This window comes from Halyomorpha halys, unplaced genomic scaffold (genome assembly GCF_000696795.3).
Source record: "Halyomorpha halys isolate HHAL.00 unplaced genomic scaffold, Hhal_1.1 Scaffold239.1, whole genome shotgun sequence".
NCBI lineage: Eukaryota > Metazoa > Arthropoda > Insecta > Hemiptera > Pentatomidae > Halyomorpha > Halyomorpha halys.
The window spans coordinates 837,061-856,345 of record NW_027114928.1 but is presented as its reverse complement, the minus strand read 5'-3'; the positions used below and the strand labels follow the sequence as shown (position 1 = coordinate 856,345).

Genomic DNA, 19,285 nt, shown 5'->3' with positions numbered 1-19,285 from the left:
CCAATTCCATAAAACTTCCCTTGTTTTGTGTTTTTTTCTCTTAATCATCAGTATATCTTACCAGTAATTTATTGAAAGTTTATTTTTCTCATTTTTTTTTTATATTACTTAATTTATATCTCAGGTAATGTTTATAGATTGTATTTTTATTTAGTTATATTTGAGTAGTAGTATTTTGTATATTTTAAATTTAATATCGTCATTTGATTTTTTTTATTTAGTTAAATCTTATCTTGTATTTTTTTCTTTTCTTTTGTGCATAATAATTTTATATTTTCTTTCCCTTCTTAATTATTCTTTTGCGTTTTTATTTTTTACTTTTATATATATACTTTATTTACTAGGCTAAGTTTTAGGGTCTAAGGAAAGAATAATTAATAAGAAGATCAAATAAAATGCAATAGATAGTTTTTTTTAAATATAAATAACTAAGACAATCCATGTAAAATAAATTAATACAATTAATAATGCGTGAATTGATATAAGATATTGCTATAAATAAATTGTAGAAATCGTACTAAAAAGTTTAAAAATATATTATTAATACCACCATGATTAAACAAATAAGTAACCCCTTCAATTTTAAAAAAGTGGCTATTCCACAATGGAGAAAATTAACAATTGACCATGCTTTGAGCGTACTAATTGCATTAATACAAAGCATAAAACTTGATAATAAATTATCTGTTACTAAAATTATTTTTATGGGCAATGGAGTATGTTGTTATTAATTTAGACTGAGATCTTCCTCGGTTCCATGCGAATTCCAAAGCCATCCGTTCGCTTCAGAATAATATCGCCTTGCAACTCCCAATCGGCTTCCTTCTTGCCAGGCAGGACCTTGTAATTTCTCAGGATGGTTGCTAATAGAACTTTTAGCTTCAGCACTGCGTATTTTCTCCCTGAAAAAATAATAATAAGCATTTGATAAAAATAGGTTTTATTTAGAATCTTTTTAAACTTTATTTTCTTTTTATTAATAACTCAAATTGTAGAAAACTATAAAATAAAATTGAATTTATAGTTAGGAGACACATAGATATGCTTTCAATTGAGAATCTCATGAATTAACCACCAGCAAGATATACTTATTAAAATACAAATGGCACTTTTTTGTTTATTATTTTCAATTATGGTCTGTTGAAATGGAAAAAGAAATTAAAAATTTAAAGCCCCCCAAATTTTGAAATTTTACTTTTCTAGGTCATTGTAATCCAAAAATCAATAAAAAAGAAAAAATGGTCAGTCTTTCGTACACCCTCTTTAGCTTTTCTCCGAATTTATGAGGCAAATTATATTTAGATTCGACACTGACGTTATAGATTAATCGACGATGATCTTTGGAAATCTCCGTTTTAGAAAGTCTTTCGTTGCTCAATGGAGGCCGATTAGATATTTCCTAGGGTCATATATCGACCGTTTATGAAGACATAGAAAAATCCTCGATGTTTAGTATTAAGTTGCTAAAAATATTGGCAATAAAAGAAGTAAAAAATCAATAAAATTAAAATAGCTAACAATGAGCCCTTGTAACCGTCTAAAAAAAGAAAAAGAAATCCACCTCAAATTTTTAAGTTTTACGTATGAAGATACCTAGCATTTAAAAAAACAAAATAAAAAAAGAGGTATTTCATTATTTGTTATTTGCTGGTATAATTTTTAAAAAATCAATATCTGTACTGCTACAACCTATTCAGTACTTTCTAAGGAAGTACTGTTTCTTGGACAAAGATTATGTTTTGTCCCAAGGCCTAACAAACCAACAAGGTTGGTTGGCTCATAGCTAAAGTAACAGAGCAAATTATTATTTGACACAGCCGATTCGAACCCAGTTTCTTGGAGTTGGTAGCACAGCCTTACTCACTGAGCCACCCAGCTCCCCTTAATTTTTTTAAATGTCTCTCGCCCCTAACTCCTAAAAAGTACATCCTAGCGAAATAATCAAATAATACTATACATAAATTATTTAACAATGTCATTATCAAGTATTATTTCGTAAACTAAGAAAGAAAATTGCTACCAAAGTTTAGCAAAAACTGATATATAGTTATATGAAAGATATAGACGTATGACTGAGGTATAGATATATGAATATACTCTCACTAAGGAAATAATGGCGGTCCTAAAACTCTTAGTAAGCAGGTAATTAGTTTGAAAAGTAACGAATTACGAAATAAACAGTTACCTAGAACTATAGCGAATTAAATAACACTAAATTCTGCCTCCAATTGAGAACTGCAGCTTAATAGTTCAAGAAATATGGTCGTAAGCCACAAGCTCCAATTGTATTGGGCTTCAATAGTGGAGTTGTAATGTCCTTTTTATGTCAGCAAAGTACCACTACTACTTAACTTTTTGAACGAATTATTAAGCAATAATATAGTATTAATATATAACTGATATAATATCAGTTATAATGTATAAATTATAAGTAATTAAAATAATAATCAATTGTGTAATAATTTTTCCCTGTTGTCTTGGCAGATAGTTTGTCAAACATCACATGGAATTTTTTCTCGTTCTATCGGGTCTTAAATCTAACTAACAAGACGAGGCTACGGACACCGATTTTAATCAAGCTTTTTTTTAGTGATACAACGTTATGCCATGGTTTATATAGTTTTACTTCATATTTATGTATAACATAAAAAGAATGGGAAATTTTTCTTTGTTTGAAACCACCTTTTTTCTTAGTATCGATGAAAAGTGCAGAAATACTGCTTTTCGATGGTTGTAACGTTTGGGTTGTAGTGATTGTAATGTTGGGATTAACTCATAAGGAGTTATGAATTTTTACACAAACAACTGATGTCTTAAAAGCTTCATCTCCATAGTATTCAAACTGGGTTCAAGTTTTTTCCCTATAGACTATCATAGCATAATCACATGAAGTCAGTACTTTGATTTAAAGGTCTATTGGCAAATTGCTTTTAAATATATTTTTGAAGGATCACATTTGTAACTCCAGAGTTTTATTCTCCTGTCCATTTCTTTATTCCCTGTATATATTAAGATAAAGTATATTTAAACCTCAAAGTGAACTTTCTACGTTAGAAAATAATATTGATAGGTATAAATATATAATGAATAATGAATATTAGAAATATACTAACCCACGCAGCTCCTAGGTCCAGCAGAAAATGGTATGTAGGAATAATAGTGCCTGGAGGCAGACCTCTCTGGAAGGAAGTTATCTGGATCAAAAAAGTGTGGATTTGGGTAAATATCATCCTTCCTGTGAAGTTTGAACGTGGCGACTATCACTGTGCATTTGGCTGGAATCGTCAAGTCGCGGGAAGCTTGGAGGAGTAAAAACAGGAACAGTTAAAACGTTTGTATAATGCAGTATTTCTATATTATAAAATTATGAAGTTCATTAATTATTGCATACATAAACAACAGGGCTCTAACCTGATGATATTCATTCATGAAAAAATATCAATTAAGCCTTTATCTATATTTGCATTAAGAATTATTCTTCTATGTTTCATTAATGCCTGTTCAATGTGTGACATATTTTTTTTATGTTACCATTAAAATTAGACGTTATTGTGAAAGACGTTAAGTCCATTTCAAAATAAATTTGAGTTTACTCAACTATTGAGTTTAATTTTTCTTCATTGTTTCAGAATTCTCTATATGTTTTTATCATGCAACAGCAAAATAATTTTAAACATCAATAAATAAATTATTTAAAAAAAAATAATAATCCTTCAATATCTCAATTCGAACATAAATGGACTTAGGCTACTTTTAAATTAACGGCTAAATCATTTTTATACCTAATTTAAGTTCATGTTGTAGTTCTCTTGCAATCACTGGCACAGGTGGGTACATCCGAAGTGTTTCCATCAGGCACCGTTCAATGTATTTCATCTCCAGCGTGTCTTCGAATGTAACAGGCCTATCCGAGTCACCGAAAATTCGGTTTAACTCTTCAACGCATTTTTCCTTTTTTGAAAAAACAACATTGAAAGTTATGAATTTTTCTTTAACTGTAACTGATTTTAAACTACTGAATTTATACTTCAGCAAATGAGGTATTTTGTACAAATTGTAATTTATTATACCTGGATGTCAGGACGAGCTGCCATTACGCAAAGAAAGAAACTGCTTGCAGCAGCTGTGGTATCATGTCCCTGAAAATCATATTATTTTTTTATTGTTTAAAAAAAATAATTTGTATGCAAGTTCAGTCTCGAAACACTCTTTATTATTTCCTTAAATGTCCAACGTTTCGCTCAACCTGGCCATCCTCAAGGACAACCTTAAATATAAATTTATATCTTACACCCAATAATTAAAAAGCTTGTTGCAGGCTGCTCTGCCCAGGTCATTAATTTCAATCAAATCACCCTATGTCACTTTTCCATTAAATTTGAGAAGAAGTTGTAATTAAAAATTGTTAAAATTGATAATTGTAATTAAAAGTGTTAAAATTTAGTGATTCGTTATTAATGTTAGGAAAAGTGACAAAGTAGGGTGAATTGACTGAAACTAATGACTTGGGCAGAATAGCCTGCAAAAAAGTTTTTAAATTGTTGGATGTGAGGTGTAAATTTATATTTAAGACTATCCTTGAGAATGGTCGTGTAGGCCGAAACGTTGGATATTTAAAGAAATAGTAGAGTGTTTATATATATAGACATATACATAAATTAATTAATTATTTATATAAAAAATCCTAGAACTGCTGATGAAATGGCTTTAAATGAATGAATTATGGGCTTAGTGTGCAATGAAATTCCTTAAGTTGTTATGGAAGTGCTTTGGCCCGGCATTTAAGCTCCGGTGATTGGATACTTAATCATTAGGAAACAAAGTTCTTGGTTTAATATAATTGTCATGTATAAATACTTGTTATTTAGTTGATTTATTAAAACGTTTTAATATTATTTATTATTACCTGCAGAGGTTAAGTATAATTAATTAAGTAATTGCTTAAGGCAACAATACTTACCAACATTTTTTTATTTTCGGAATAAAGGGAATGTGGAATTTTATTCATTCTTTGACTGCGATTTTTAGAAAGGCTTTGATTCAAATAAATAGCAAAAATAATCGAAATTTACCTCAAACATAATAGTGTCTACTTGATTTTGAATTTCTTCGTTCGTCAGTTTACCACCTCCTTGTGAAGCATCAATTAAAAGGTCAAGAAAAGCTAGCCTCTTTTTTTCTCCTGAAACATATCATAATGAGACCTCAGTAAGAAAATAATATTGATATTATATCACAAATTAAATGAAGTTTAAAGGTATTGTATAAAAAAAAAATTATGTTTATAATAATAGTGGGGTTGTCTGCAACACCTCATTCTCTTCCTTATTGATCATTGAAAAGGACATTCTCAGTACAGCTGAAATTATTTGTTCCTCTTATGTTATAGAAGTAGAACAAGGCTGGGCTGTTTTATTACTCTGAATTATTTTTTTAAAAAAATTAGATCTAAAATCTAAAGAACTGTTATTTTTAAATAACTCGAAAACTAGCCTTCATAGCCTTAGTACTCGCTGCGCTTTGGAACGTTGCGGGTCTGACCACTTAAATTTAAATTATTCACTATGCCTTCAGTAATTGTTGAATAAAATAAATATTTGAATTTCTTGAGATAAGGTAATTATTTATTAAATAAATAAAAACTTGTATCCTTTTTTGTCTCAACACTTTTTATTTTTCACCAGTCCAACGTTTCGGCCATTTTAGCCATCCTCAAGGACATCTTCAATTATAATTTCTTTCTCACATTAAATTTAGAGTTACTTTTGCCCAGGTCATTCCTTAATTATAAGTTAAAAGCCTTTTTTTTTAATTTAAATCATAAATATTTAATTCTTCTTATATAAGATTATTCACACATTTGTTTAATCATGTATGCTAGTTCATTCTTGGTTTGACTTATTGATTTGATGCTACGAAATTCATATTATTTTCTTGAAACATTGTCAGCTAATTAATAACTTAAACGAAACATAATTTTAAACAAACTAGCTGAAGGGTGAGTCAATGGCAAAATTTAGAAGGCTACACAACGCTGAATGAGGGAACTGCACCGGATAAATATAATTCAGGTTATAGCGTTGTGGCGAATAAGATGGGCGTGTAAGGTTGTGGAACTTAGTTGCGGACGGAACCAAAAAATGTTAATAAAATCTAAACGTCCGAGGCTCAAGCCCAAACGTAGAAAGGAAGACATTAAGATAGATTTAGTAGATTTGGATTTGGAGGGGCGTCTCTAGAAAGATATATGTAGAGAACGGCCGGTGGTATCGACATCAAACCTTCAAGTTCACTAAGCTTTTATTATTATAAACAAACAGGCTGCATGATTGAATAAATAAACCTATTTCGGTAAATCGAAATAGTTTGATGAGCCCCCTATAATATAGGCACTGTTACCACCCCTTCTGGCCAGTGGTGGAACCTAGTATCACCTCTAGCGCTCTCTGGGAGAAGAAGACACCAGAGGCATCTTTTCTGAAAGCAAGCAGTCATTCTTTCTTGATTCTCCTTGTGTGAAAAATGAGTGAGTAGAAGCTTCTGAAGGCCTCCCCTCCACGGCAACCGAGGAGAGAGAAAATAGAGTGATGGGGAGGAGAAGACAAAAAAGAAGCATGAGCTAGTCAACTTCTATATATCATTCACGCCATCATTGTCATCAATATGCATATCTACAATTTTCTTAGACGCCCTATTCAAAATTAATTTACACACCTAACAATAAATATTGTCTTTGGCCCAATCATATACCATCTGTTAATTATCCAATACATTTTTTTTTCTGTTAATTTTGTTTTATTTTTCATTGCAATTAATTTATATATACAGTCCTCTACAATACTCTATCAACCAGTCAAAATTGAAATAATGCCTAGCCTTAAGTTGAAGGCGCATTTCATACAAAACCAAATAAATGATCATAAACTGTGTATGAGTATGTACATACTTATATTACTTATTTTAAAACTTAATTTGATTAAGAAAACCATTAAACATTAAAACAACTCATCAAAAGTGATATTTAAAAAAAAAAAATATTTTCAAGCATAATAGTACTATTATACTTTTCAATTATATCTTAAAACAACTTACCAATGTCCTCATCCAAATCATCCTTTATCCCTTTAGAGTGTCCGAACGAAAAGTCGCCTTCAACTTGAATCTTCCCATCTCCATCTGTTACGAAGCTAACGTTGCCAGGCAGTTTGCTACCGTTTTTCTTGTACTCCTCCATTCGAATTTTCAAAACCTAGAATATTTGTTTTTCTTTATCTGTTTTTTTTTTTTTAATTTTATTCTATAGTTGGATTATAAAGGTTTAATATCCTAGAATTTATCTTTCCCTTTCAAGGCAACTTAAAAATATCACTCCGCCATAATGGTATAAATATGAGTTTCTTGGACTGCAAGACAAATAAGGTGATGCCGACTTCATTTATACTGACAGCTCCAAGAATTACTTAGGTGTTGGGGCCTCGATTGTGGGCATCGATCACTAGAACCTATTCTCTTTGTCACCGACATGAAGTAACTATACAGCTGAAATGGTTGTAATCAACAAAAGCTTAAATGTTTTTCACCCCACAAAACAAAAACTGGTCATCTGTACGACTCATTGTCAGCCCTATTTAGCTTAAGAAATATTCTTTCAATTGACCCACTAAACTAAAATATACATTATTCATTACAGACCACCAGCAGAAACGGTATTTCAGTGTTTTTCGCCTGGGTCCCTGGACACTAAGGAATAGCTGGTAACGAACTGGCCAATGGGCGGCAAAGGTGGCGATTTCTGAAGGAATTCCATATCTGTCGATGATTTCATTGCCCTCATTACGCAGAGGATTAAATAGGAACGGAAACAAACGTGGACAAATGTTTCAGATAAGAAGAGACATCCCTCCTTGGAAATCATCAACTAGAAGTGTGCGCAAAGAGGAGGTGATTTTGACGCGCCTTCGAATAGGTCATACGCGCCTGACCCACGGTTGTTTTATCCCCCGCGGTTCTCCACCTGTATAACAAACTTGCGGAACAGGTCTTACTGTTAAACACAATTTGACTTAATGCCGAACATATACTCCCTCAAATATAAATATGATATACCAGCGGATCTCTATTCCATCTTATAGGATAACAACAAACCGTGGATAAACTTTTTTGAGTTTCTCCATCATTCCAAGCTCTACCATAAAACTTAATCGAATTTTACCCCAGGTTCCCATGTTGCAATAGTTTCACTTTTCAATATATTCGTAGCCAGGAATGGCCCCGTTCAGTGTATGGGCAAAGGTACAGCCCAAAAGTCTTAAATTACAAGTATATCCTTTGTTTATTCGGAAATTGAGGTAATAATGACCCACACGTGGTTGGTGCCTTAAAATATTAAATAAAAAAATGTTTAATATTTATCATATATACAATATGATGATGTTTGTATCTTTTTATGTATATAATGTTGCTCTGATCACTACTGGTTAGCCTTGATATCATACAAAAAAAGTTCTTTCTTCCGATATGTAATTAACCGAACGCCTTCTTCTATTTTGTACAAATTTTCCTTGTAGAACTATGATGTAAGTGTAGAGAATCGTTTTTTCTTGTTATTCCCGATCTTATCAGCCGTTTTAATTTATAGAATTCATCGAAAATCTGTTTCTTTTGTAGTCACAACCTAATGTGTCCTTCGATTTCTTGCAAATTCCTTAAAATATTTTAAATAACATATATTTAAGCTAGCTCTTTCTTGAGTTCATTTTTTTTTTTCAATTCAGTAGATGAAAACCTTAATCAGATTTTAGAGATTTTGGCGAGGTATAATATTCACAGAATTACTAGTTATTACTTTATATTTCGAATTAATTAATTATTTTTGATGCATTACATCTCACTTTCTTTTTTTTAAGTTGATCCTGACTTTAATTGAAGTCTTGTATAGTTCTTTCAGTTCGGGGGATTATAAAGAATGGGCTTCATAATATCAATTTTTTGAACTAAGATTCTAGAAATATTTTTTTCCTCTCCGTGAAATCTTGGTACCTACGTTTCATTCTGTCCAGACTAGTTGTGGATTTTAACTCAACACCATGGAGTACTTAGTACTTATGAAGTCTCATCACTGATACCAACGAAAAAAGTTTCGTCTGAAGTTTGATACTTTCTTGCGCGAGTACACAATGGTTCGACTATAGAGGTTTTTGGGCAAAAATCTATTTAAAAAAAATGTCATTGTTACTAACAAATGTTATCGATATTACATATATTTATATGTGTGTGTGTGTGTGTGTGTGTTTATATATAAAGACCAAATGTACAATGCAAACTATTTATTAGCTTTTACATTCTTTAAATTTTTAAAAATTCCAATCTTAAATAGGTAGATGTTCTGCTAGTTCCTGCACCTGCTTATTTTAGTGTTTATTGTTGCTTATCCGGAATATGTTTGATCTTTCTTGTGTTTCACTTAGTTCTGTCTGAACTCTATCACCGGACACAACTTATTTATTATTATGGGAATAACTTTCAATTCAACATCCTGCTCAAGACGAGGAGCGCAGAACTATTGTCATTTTTTACGGTTCCTAACGGCACTATTGAGTTTTCCGTTAAAAATGAAGTAAAATGTACGAACAATGTAAGATAATTCAAGTTGGTATTGTTCATTTCTCCTCTATATTTTATTCTATGATAAATTTGTCTTAAAAAACTTATAACTATAAAGATCGCTCTCAGACGTTGCTTGACTACACAAAAAATTAAAGTTTAAACATCAAGCAACAATATTATGCTTAAAATCCCTCATTAATATTAGATTTTTATATTAGGTTAATTGATGACATTTTAGAGGCTTGCAATATAGACTAAAGATTGAATCTTTTCAATTCTAATATATTATTTTAAGGCACACATCTTGATCCGTAAATTCCATAATTGATGTCTTTTCCTAAGAGAAGAAAAGCATATGGAACTAGAAATAACCTGTGACTTATTGAAAGGATTTCCTCAGAAGCAATGTATAAAGTGCTACCATTGTGTTAACTCACAAACAAGGTTAGGAATAGCCTAAGGATTAGTTAAAATATTTAGAAGCAAATAACTCTTTATAAAATATTTAAATTTTTGTCTTTAGATGATGCTTAATGGAGTACAGCAAAGGGAAGACGACATCTTTGACCTAATTAAACCAATAATAATAACAGCGTTGGTTATAATTTGTCTCGATGGAATAATACGTAGCTATTACCACTAAACAACCTAAACCTAAACAAAACAAGGTTTGAATTGATGTATCATCACGTGTTGCCCTCTCCCCCACCCATATTTCTGCTTATTCTTAATATATTTTCACTATTTTTATTGTATTAAAAGTAGTAACAATTATATAATATATATATATATATATATATATAATTGACCGTATCATTTCAATATTCAAAGATGGTGAGGTTTGTGGTCAAAAGGGAAGCGAAACAAATAGTAAACAACTAATTATTTTCCGACGTTTCACCCCACTTAGTAGAGCTTCATCAGGGCTGACCAAGTTTATATAGCTTTGGCGACTTTGCAAAGTTAACTATTTTATAAGTTAATTATTTTTATTTCTCTTTTTACCGCCACCTTGATCATCTTCTTCATTATAAAAAATCTTTTTCATATTGGCCAAGTATGTTTTATACCTAAATAAGGAAAATGCAATGACAACCCAAGTATATATTTAGTGTGAACATTGTGGTCGACCAGCTGCTTCTACAAATGATCGAATATCCACCTCTAGTTCTGTTGTACCCAACCGCATGAGTTGAAGTAGAAACACAGCAGAAAGTTTATTTATAATTTGGTTTTTTAGAAACTTCATCAACGAAAACACACTTTCACACTGGTACCTGCATCCGAACATTGATGACAATACTAGTACTAAATTTCACAAGTTTGGGAATAGGCAGCAATCATAATTGTAATAATTATGAGCGTGTTCTTTTCTTTTCATTAGAAACATGTCACTTGCACATCACATAATTCAAGTTGTAGGTCAGTTGTTTCGAGTTCGATTGCAACTCCAAGTGGATGACTACTGATTAGTCTATCAATTTCTACTATTCTAGTATTGAGCTCCTTAATTATTTCTTGGATTTGGGAACTGCAGCTTAAAAATCGATTTCTTTGAATTCGTCAGCTGACTGAATACATCTAGGTAAGTGTATTAAGTCGTTATTTTTCAAAGTGTGTTTTAACACTGTTAGCTTATTATGAAATGACCAGCCAAAACTGATACTGTTTGTATTTTTTCTAGCAGACTCAAGTTCAAAATGTTAAGATTATTGTTTAAGTCTCTTAAAAAAGCTAATTGAATTAAAAATTCTGGATCTTCAAAATTCTTCTAAGGTTAAGTGGTTTCAGATGGCCCATATGTATTGAGAAATATAAGGATTTTCTTTCTTATTAATGAGAACCAAACTCCTATATCTCAGCGCTCCAAATAATTAATCTTACATTATTTTAACTAACTTATTAATATTTGGTATGTTTTTGTTTCTATTAAACTTTAAAATATCTTTCAAAAAGAAGTTGTTTCAAAGTAATTTTATTTCTAATAAGATCTCGCGGTCCGTACAGAACGGTATCGTAGGCCGCAGACGGTCCGCGGGGCCTTAAGTTGGACAACCCTGGGTTACAGAATTCAACTAGCAACAATAATCGCATAACAGAAGATTAAATGCCTTACTTTATTTATTATTGACCTCTCCTACCAGTTCAAGTATTTTTGTTTTCCTTTTTTACGAAAATTATTCAATACTTTTTCTCTAAAGCAAATATTCGAACTATCATCTTTTTTCTGTGAACAGTGTAATGATATAACAAAGTCATATAAATTATTTACCTTTCTTGTCAAGCTGTGTATAACATTCAGAAGCTTATCTTGTAGTTTTCCGAGAGAGGTTGAATAGAATATCATGTTCGGCCTCAGCCATATCTTTGTATGGCGGAGATGGAGAATATCGCACATCCTATATTAAAAATTATGTATTTTGTGGAGTATTATATTTTATATCAATATATAGAATAAAAACTAAGAAGTAATGAACTCACTTCATTACAGCCATTGCATATTCGTAACCACTTTCTTGAGTCCTTTTATTCACACCCATTGCTGTTTCTGAAAAATTAATTATATCATTTAAAACTTAATTAGTTCCGGTGCGTAGGGACTCCTTTTAAATTTCATCTATTATTTATGATAGTGACTGGTTTATATCCATTAATGTTTTTAGATATCGTCACAAAACATTTTTTTTTTATTATCAAGTCCTTATTTTCTTATATTGAAACTTCCATATAATGGTCACTCACGAGAAAGATGATTTTATCCGTTATAAGTGCCCAGAGGAGCGGTCCCTCAAGTTATTATATCCCTAGCCAGCTGCTCCTGTGACTCCCACCTTCAGCGAACCCAGTCCATTCCCTCAAGATGCCCTATTTTTATATATATAGATATTTCTTAGTTTTATTTATTATTATTATATGGGAGACAGACCATGGAGGTTTAAGTCCTCGTTTCTTGACGTGTTTTTTTCATAGTGTAGGTTCGTCACTCCTATTTTATCGAGTCGCACCCATTGGCTAACGGGCCTCACAAATACCCGGGGGGAAGGCTGTGAGTGAGGTTTGTATAATTTTATGCTTGTTAAAATTCCGGATGAAGCCGGACTCGAACTCGCAACCTCAGGGTTGGTAGAAAGACGCGTTGCCACGCTGATACCGCTACCCCGTAGTCTTTATATATTGTACTAGTTTATAAATAAACTGAGGAGGTAAGAAAAAAAAAGTCCGTTAGGAAAGGGTTAGTGTAAAAAGAAGACAACAATGAAATTTGAATGATGTGACAAAAATGAACAATGTGAAATTACCTCGAAGTCGGAAAAAAAATAATTTTTTTATTATTTAAAAAAATCGTTCCTAGGACATTCAGTGTTAGTCGTCGTTTTCTAAGAAACGTTCATTGTGAGCAAGAAACTAATGAACATTATATCGAACTTGAAGGATCATAATGTGGCAACTTGATACTATGGTGCTTAATTAATTAATAGTCAATTAGTATTGTAGTTTTGAAGAAAAGTCGTATATGGCACAAGGACTGTTTTGGTTGTAGTCGATTTTCGGATTATACGTTTCTTGAAACATGAAACATCAAATTTTGAGGGACGGGTTTAGTTTTTTAATTTATATGAACAGATCTGAATGTCTCCTTGTGCCGTTAACACCAGTCAATTCTGGAATCGTGAGCTTGTACTTTCAAATTTTATGAATTTGTTTTTATTATAGAGTAGGGCAAAGTCTACGCCAGGAGTGGATGGGTTCCGTAATAAATTGTCCGTAATTGTCAGTTAAGAGGGTGGACCCTTAAAGAGGGGTGTCCGTTTCTATGTTATTATTTTTATATGTCATAGACAAAAAGTGAATTTATATATTAACAAACATAAAATATATAAATAATAATATTAAAATTATGAAGAAGATGGTCTGGGTTGCGATAAAAAAATAATGAAAATAGTTGAGAACTATTTATTTTCTGACCTTTCGCCCCACTCTGTTGAGTTTCATAAGTTTATAGTTTAAGAGACATTGACAATTGACTTAATGAGATATTGACTTAAGCTATTAACTTGAACAGCCCTGATGAAGCTCTGCAAAGTGGGGCAAAATATTGGAAAATAAATAGTTCTTAACTATTATTGTTCTTTTTTATCTGCAACCCTGACTATCTTCTTCATAATTTTAAATTATATGGTCAATTATTTATATATATAACAAATGGAATGGGTAAGGTCAAATAAAACTCAAATAGTAATAACTATTTTAATAGTTAATAGTATTTTAATTATTAACTATAGTTATTACTAGGGGTATTCATGATCTTTAGTTTAACATGCTAAAGTGAGTTAAATGAAAAAACTCCTCGAAATATTTCCTTCATTTACCATGTTAAAACTATATAAAATACAACATGGTTGAGAGTCTGTTATTAGGTCTGTTAAATGGAGAATGATGTTATATGTTATATCGTTTTAACAAGGTAAAAGTAAAAATATTTCTCCATTTAACATGAGTTTTCTATTTAACATGTTAAACTAAAGATTACGAATACCCCTAATATTAGAGTTTTATTTGACCTTACCCGAACCATATTACTTTTATTAATACACACGGTCAATCAGTGATCTTCCAATAAATAATAATAGTTGAAATATTTTGTTTATAGGGCTCCATTTTATTTTAATTTTAAAAAGATCACTATAAAATTAATTTAGCTATTAGACTAACAACTAACTTACCTAATAACATTTCGACCGTTGCCTCACTCATATAGTCATGACAGTCGAATTCTTTACCAACTTCCTTTTTCAACTTCTCTGTCACACCTCTGCTATTGCTGTTGAACAGAGGTATAAAGGATTTCAAAATGTTTAAATGAAACGTTGGAGCTATAAGTTTTCGGTGGTTTCTCCATTTTTCGCCTGTAATTAAAATCGATAATTAGCATATTACACTTACCATAAGAAACAATATTAGAAATTTCGATTTTTTAAAGACCATCAAATTCTTGGATTCATTATTTCTGTATTTTTACAGCAATTTTCAGAGCTGTCTACAATATTATGGATCAAAACTTTTTTTTTTTTTATAATTTATTTATTGTTATTTACAACTGTATACATATACATACATACATCAAGTAAATTTCGTAGAAGAAAATCTTAAACATCATTAATCTTGAAATATTACCTACACAATAAAAATCTCCAGAAAAAGGATAATTCCCAGAAAATGCTACTTGACTGACTCATGTACTTGGCAGACCTTTTAAAAAATTTGATTTTTTTTTTTTTTCCAACAGTCATTATTAGACGTTCATAGAACACTTGTAAAGTTTTTTTAACCTATATTTCTCCATAATCATAAATATTTCAAAACATGAACTAATCGTTTGAGATATATAAGAAGATGGTCAGGGTTGCGGTCAAAGAAGAAAAAAAATAGTTTACAACTATTTATTTTCCGACGTTTCGCCCCACTTTGCAGGGCTTCATCAGGGCTGAAGAGTTGTGAAAGATGTATCTTTTTAGAGATTTTTTTTTTCGCTTTAGAGCCCCGTAGATTTTGCATCATATTGTATATATGTATAAATAGTTGACCGTAAAAATTGATATACAAGAAGATGGTCAGGGTTGGGGTCAAAGGAGAAACTAAAATAGTTTACAACTTTTTTTTGTGTTCTCCTTTGACCGCAACCCTGACCATCTTCTTATATATCAATTTTTACGGTCAACTATTTATACATATAATCGTTTGAGAGTTTAATTCCCCCTTAGAATCTTCCATAATAATAGAGAATCAGTTGACATAAGAATTCTTTACCGAAATGGCATTTGAACATCCTCGACTGGCGGAGAATATTCTGATGAAGTTGACGGATTCTCAAGGGAAGTAAAAATCTAAACCGATTTGATACTTTACGTTTGTTTGATATTTCGAACCGGCTTTCTGCATTTGTCAAAAGTCATAAAAAATATCTTTTGATTTTTGGCAACTTACGCTTTTGTTTTGGATTGCAAATTCTACTTCACTACTAAAAGAAAGGGTTTTTTTTTACGAGCAGAAGATGTAAAAGATGAAAGTTGAGTTTTCAATGTTTTATTTCAGATTTGATAATGAAGCAATAAAAATTCGTGTTATAATTTTATGATCTTTAAAGATCATAGAATCACAGGTAAAACGACTGTGGTCATTGCTCTTGCTCACTACGTGTCAAAATTTCAATAATGTTCAGAAGACGTTTTAGTGATAACACAAGATAATATATTGAAGGAATTAATACAGCTCTCACCTGTGCTGATGAGAAGACCATCACCAAGCCACGGTTGGAAATATCTGTACTCTGGTGCTTTGTCTATGTGCACATGGCTGCTTAAAATAAGCTGTAACGACAAAATAACATTTCAACTAAAATATAAACATAAATACATGAGGTATAATTTAATGTTAAGTCGCTAATTTTTTTTTTAATATTGTTAATTTAAAAAAAAATTGTAAATGACTTCTTGAGCCCATGACCCTCTTGCATAGAGGAGTAAACAAATAAATAAAAATACTATTGCTAAAATTGAGAAAACATAAGATAAGAAGCAGAATGATTCGGTCATTACGAAGCAGATAATTTCCTTAATACAGGAAGACAAATTCTTGAAAAGTTGTAAAAAAAACAATAAGTTAATCAACTCCATGGAAATAGAACTTTATAATCCACTGGAAGATTCTACTTAAATGACGCTAACGTACTAAAGCTTTTGTCTTTTAGAAATTGTTGATGGCATTTTAGCAGTTCAACAGTAATGATAAATTTTTGATATATAAAATATATAAATTGTTTAACTAAGTCAAACAGGGGATCCTGTATAACTCTCCATTGAATAAAATTGAGTAAAATTTGCTTTGGGTTCACAAAGAAGATGGCAGGGCTTAAAATAATCAAGAATAAATATTCCCTACTTAACTCGTATGTTTTATTTTTTTTTTTTATTTCTACTTATCGTATATTTTTCAATGCATTCACAAAGGAAATCCAATAGTGTGTTCCTTTCACCCCAATTCTGCAAAAAATCGAAAGGTTGACAAAAATATATATTATATGTTTTATAAAAGAAGACTGAGAATTTACTGTCCCAATATTTTGAAAAAAATTGGGTAATGAAAAATAAACGAGTGGCAAAAATTCAGACGAAATCAACGTATATCTGCGGGTGTGAGATGAATGAAATGTTCAACTAATGAAATCCACTTATCCCGATTCACCTTAACCTAAAGTTAACTATCTTAGTAGGTTTTTCTAAAAATGTTACTGAATTATTTATTTATGCTATTTATAATGGTTAAGCGTTTGTAGCTTCCTAAGAGAGAACACTCTGTGGGCTTCCAAAAAAGAAGTTTACATTAGAATCAACGTTAAATTATACTCTGAAACCTCCACGATAGTTCCTTTTGAGTTATTTAAAACTTATGTATGGAAATGGTTAAGCTTGCGTTGGTTTTATCTGGCAAGAGTCTACGATGGCTGTCCATTCAACAAGGACCACTAGGTTGGTTTAAACTTTTTCAACATTGGCTTAAACAAAGCAAAGCAAAGAGAAACTTAAACTTCGAATATTTTCCAGAAAGCTCACCTATAATATTATAATGAAACCTACTCGAGTACGAAAGAGAATTTTTGAGGTCTACTAAACCATCTAATTCTTTTCGAATTAAAACCTTACAATCTTAGATGACCTTAATTCATCCAAATAATCCTATTATGGTCGGAAATCCCTATTTTTCCATTTCAATTCCAATCCGCTCAAATACCCTATTTTTAACCTTTATGTTTGATTCTTAATAATCCTCCGTGCTACATGAAGAGAAAAAGACCCATCAAAGAAGGAAAGTAAAAGACTCGAGCTCTTGTAATGTTAAATCATCAAGGGTCTACACCAACTTATTTTTTAAGTTTCTTATTCTAAGAATTACTTTTATTTGATATAAATCATAGCTTCTTTTATGTGACTCCATGTATTGTGTTTAAAATAAATATTTGTAAATACTTTATTGTTAAGGATTCACTTACTTCAATGTCGGCAGGATCTGCTAGGAAAACTAATAAACGAGGACCAACCCAGAACTTTACTACATCTCCATATTCGTAGCCATTCTTCATCATTTTCTTGAACATATCTGTAATTGAATATGTTTGTTAGTAAAAATCTTCTATTATTACGTCTTAGTGACCCGACAAAACTCACTGTGAGGGCCGCCCATGAACTCGAAAATGCTACCCACTAGAGGTAGGCTAGGAGGTCCAGGAATCTTGGCCGCTAATTCGTACAGCCGTCTTCTGGAGAACCAGAAGAAGCCGTAGGCAGCGGTCGCTGCTGTCAGCGCAGCAGCGAAGAACGTTAAAAAATCCATCTCTCTCCTGCAATAGCATTGAAGTAAATAATTTTACATATCATATATTGTTCCTTAAAACAGTATAATAAAAGTTATTTTTAATAATAAATAATTTATATACCCACATACTATGCCTAATAATTTATTAAATAAACAATTTGTTTGTTCTTATGGACAAAATCAGGTCCATATAATTATATAAAACGTTATTTATAATAATCCTTACTGGTTTATAGCTTTAGCATACAAATTAATAAAATAGAAAAGGGTTCATGTATCTATTTCTCAAACGCAACAATTCAGAAAAATTAAAAGAGTTCCTGATTCCATGTATCCTAATATTTAAAAATGCATTAATTTTTAAATATAATGTATATAGTCATTATGTCTAAAATTTGATAATTATTGTTTAAATAATTACTTATCTATATTGCAGGCCGGTGAACGGAACACATTTGCGATAGATACTAAGATCAATCTTATATATGATTCTTGCCTACCGTGGGAACAGAAGGGTCAGGTATCAATACAATATGACAATAGAACGCAGTTAAAATTTGAATAAGTTGACTCGTTAATTAAATATAACATTGATTTTAAAAAACGCCAAACAACTTCATATAAACTTTTATTTTATCGTCTCGATCTCAAGCCTTTAGATTTAGATAAATAACTGGTGTGTAATAAATTCAAAATTTCTAGGCTTTTCCTTGATTTGTACACATAATTCAATTTTTTTAAGAAGATGGTCACGGCTACGGTCAAGAAGAACAAAAATTATTTAAACTATTTATTGATTGCCGACTTTTCGACCAACAATGTAGGTCTTGCAGGGCTGTAATGATGGGTTGAGATGTACAATGGACAGTGGGACTTTGAAATTGGCACAGTTCGCCTAATTCCAACTTTTTGTATAAATTTGTGACACATTAAGATGATTTCATATTCACTGGTATCTCAATAAATAGGTTAGTCCTGAGAGAAATAGTTGTATACTCGTCGATCCACCTAGTGATAATAATTAATTATGTATTTGCTGGGAAATTTCAGCGCAACTCATGTGTTGAGTTAAAACCTATTGAAATAGGTCGATCTGAATTAGCAGAACTTAAAGGATTTGAGAAACGATCAGAAGAAATAAAATGACTAGAATAATTTGTCAATGTTTTTCACGAAATAAAAATCCGGTGCAGTGCGTCACACAACATTTACTCAGCATCCCTAAATTGAAGTGAAATTATTGATTGTTTGTTTTAAAACAGAAACTTCTTTCCCTTAATGTAAGTAAAAACTAATATTACTATATATA

The 19,285-nt window shown here is 31.1% G+C and overlaps 1 protein-coding gene across 1 annotated transcript; it reads right to left on the bottom strand.

Annotated features, from left to right (window-relative positions):
- Positions 1-363: 363 nt before the first annotated feature.
- On the bottom strand, positions 364-18,417 carry LOC106680014 (cytochrome P450 4g15-like). Its single transcript, NM_001364221.1, has 13 exons — positions 18,398-18,417; positions 17,829-18,001; positions 17,654-17,760; positions 15,884-15,974; positions 14,331-14,513; positions 12,088-12,154; positions 11,879-12,005; positions 7,093-7,249; positions 5,073-5,182; positions 4,071-4,139; positions 3,783-3,951; positions 3,114-3,299; positions 364-902 (listed from the first exon to the last, which is right to left on the bottom strand). The coding sequence occupies exons 2-13, from the start codon at positions 17,992-17,994 to the stop codon at positions 733-735; spliced, it is 1,602 nt and encodes a 533-aa protein (NP_001351150.1). The 5' UTR covers positions 17,995-18,001; positions 18,398-18,417; the 3' UTR covers positions 364-732.
- Positions 18,418-19,285: the final 868 nt, after the last annotated feature.

Excerpts from the sequence above, each read along its gene's own strand:
- LOC106680014 (NM_001364221.1), bottom strand. The coding sequence starts at position 17,994 with ATGGATTTTTTAACGTTCTTCGCTGCTGCGCTGACAGCAGCGACCGCT. Across the intron at positions 15,975-17,653 it reads CAGATCCTGCCGACATTGAA|CTTATTTTAAGCAGCCATGT; the intron begins GTAAGTGAATCC and ends TTGTCGTTACAG. Across the intron at positions 3,952-4,070 it reads CAGCTCGTCCTGACATCCAG|GAAAAATGCGTTGAAGAGTT; the intron begins GTATAATAAATT and ends TTTTCAAAAAAG.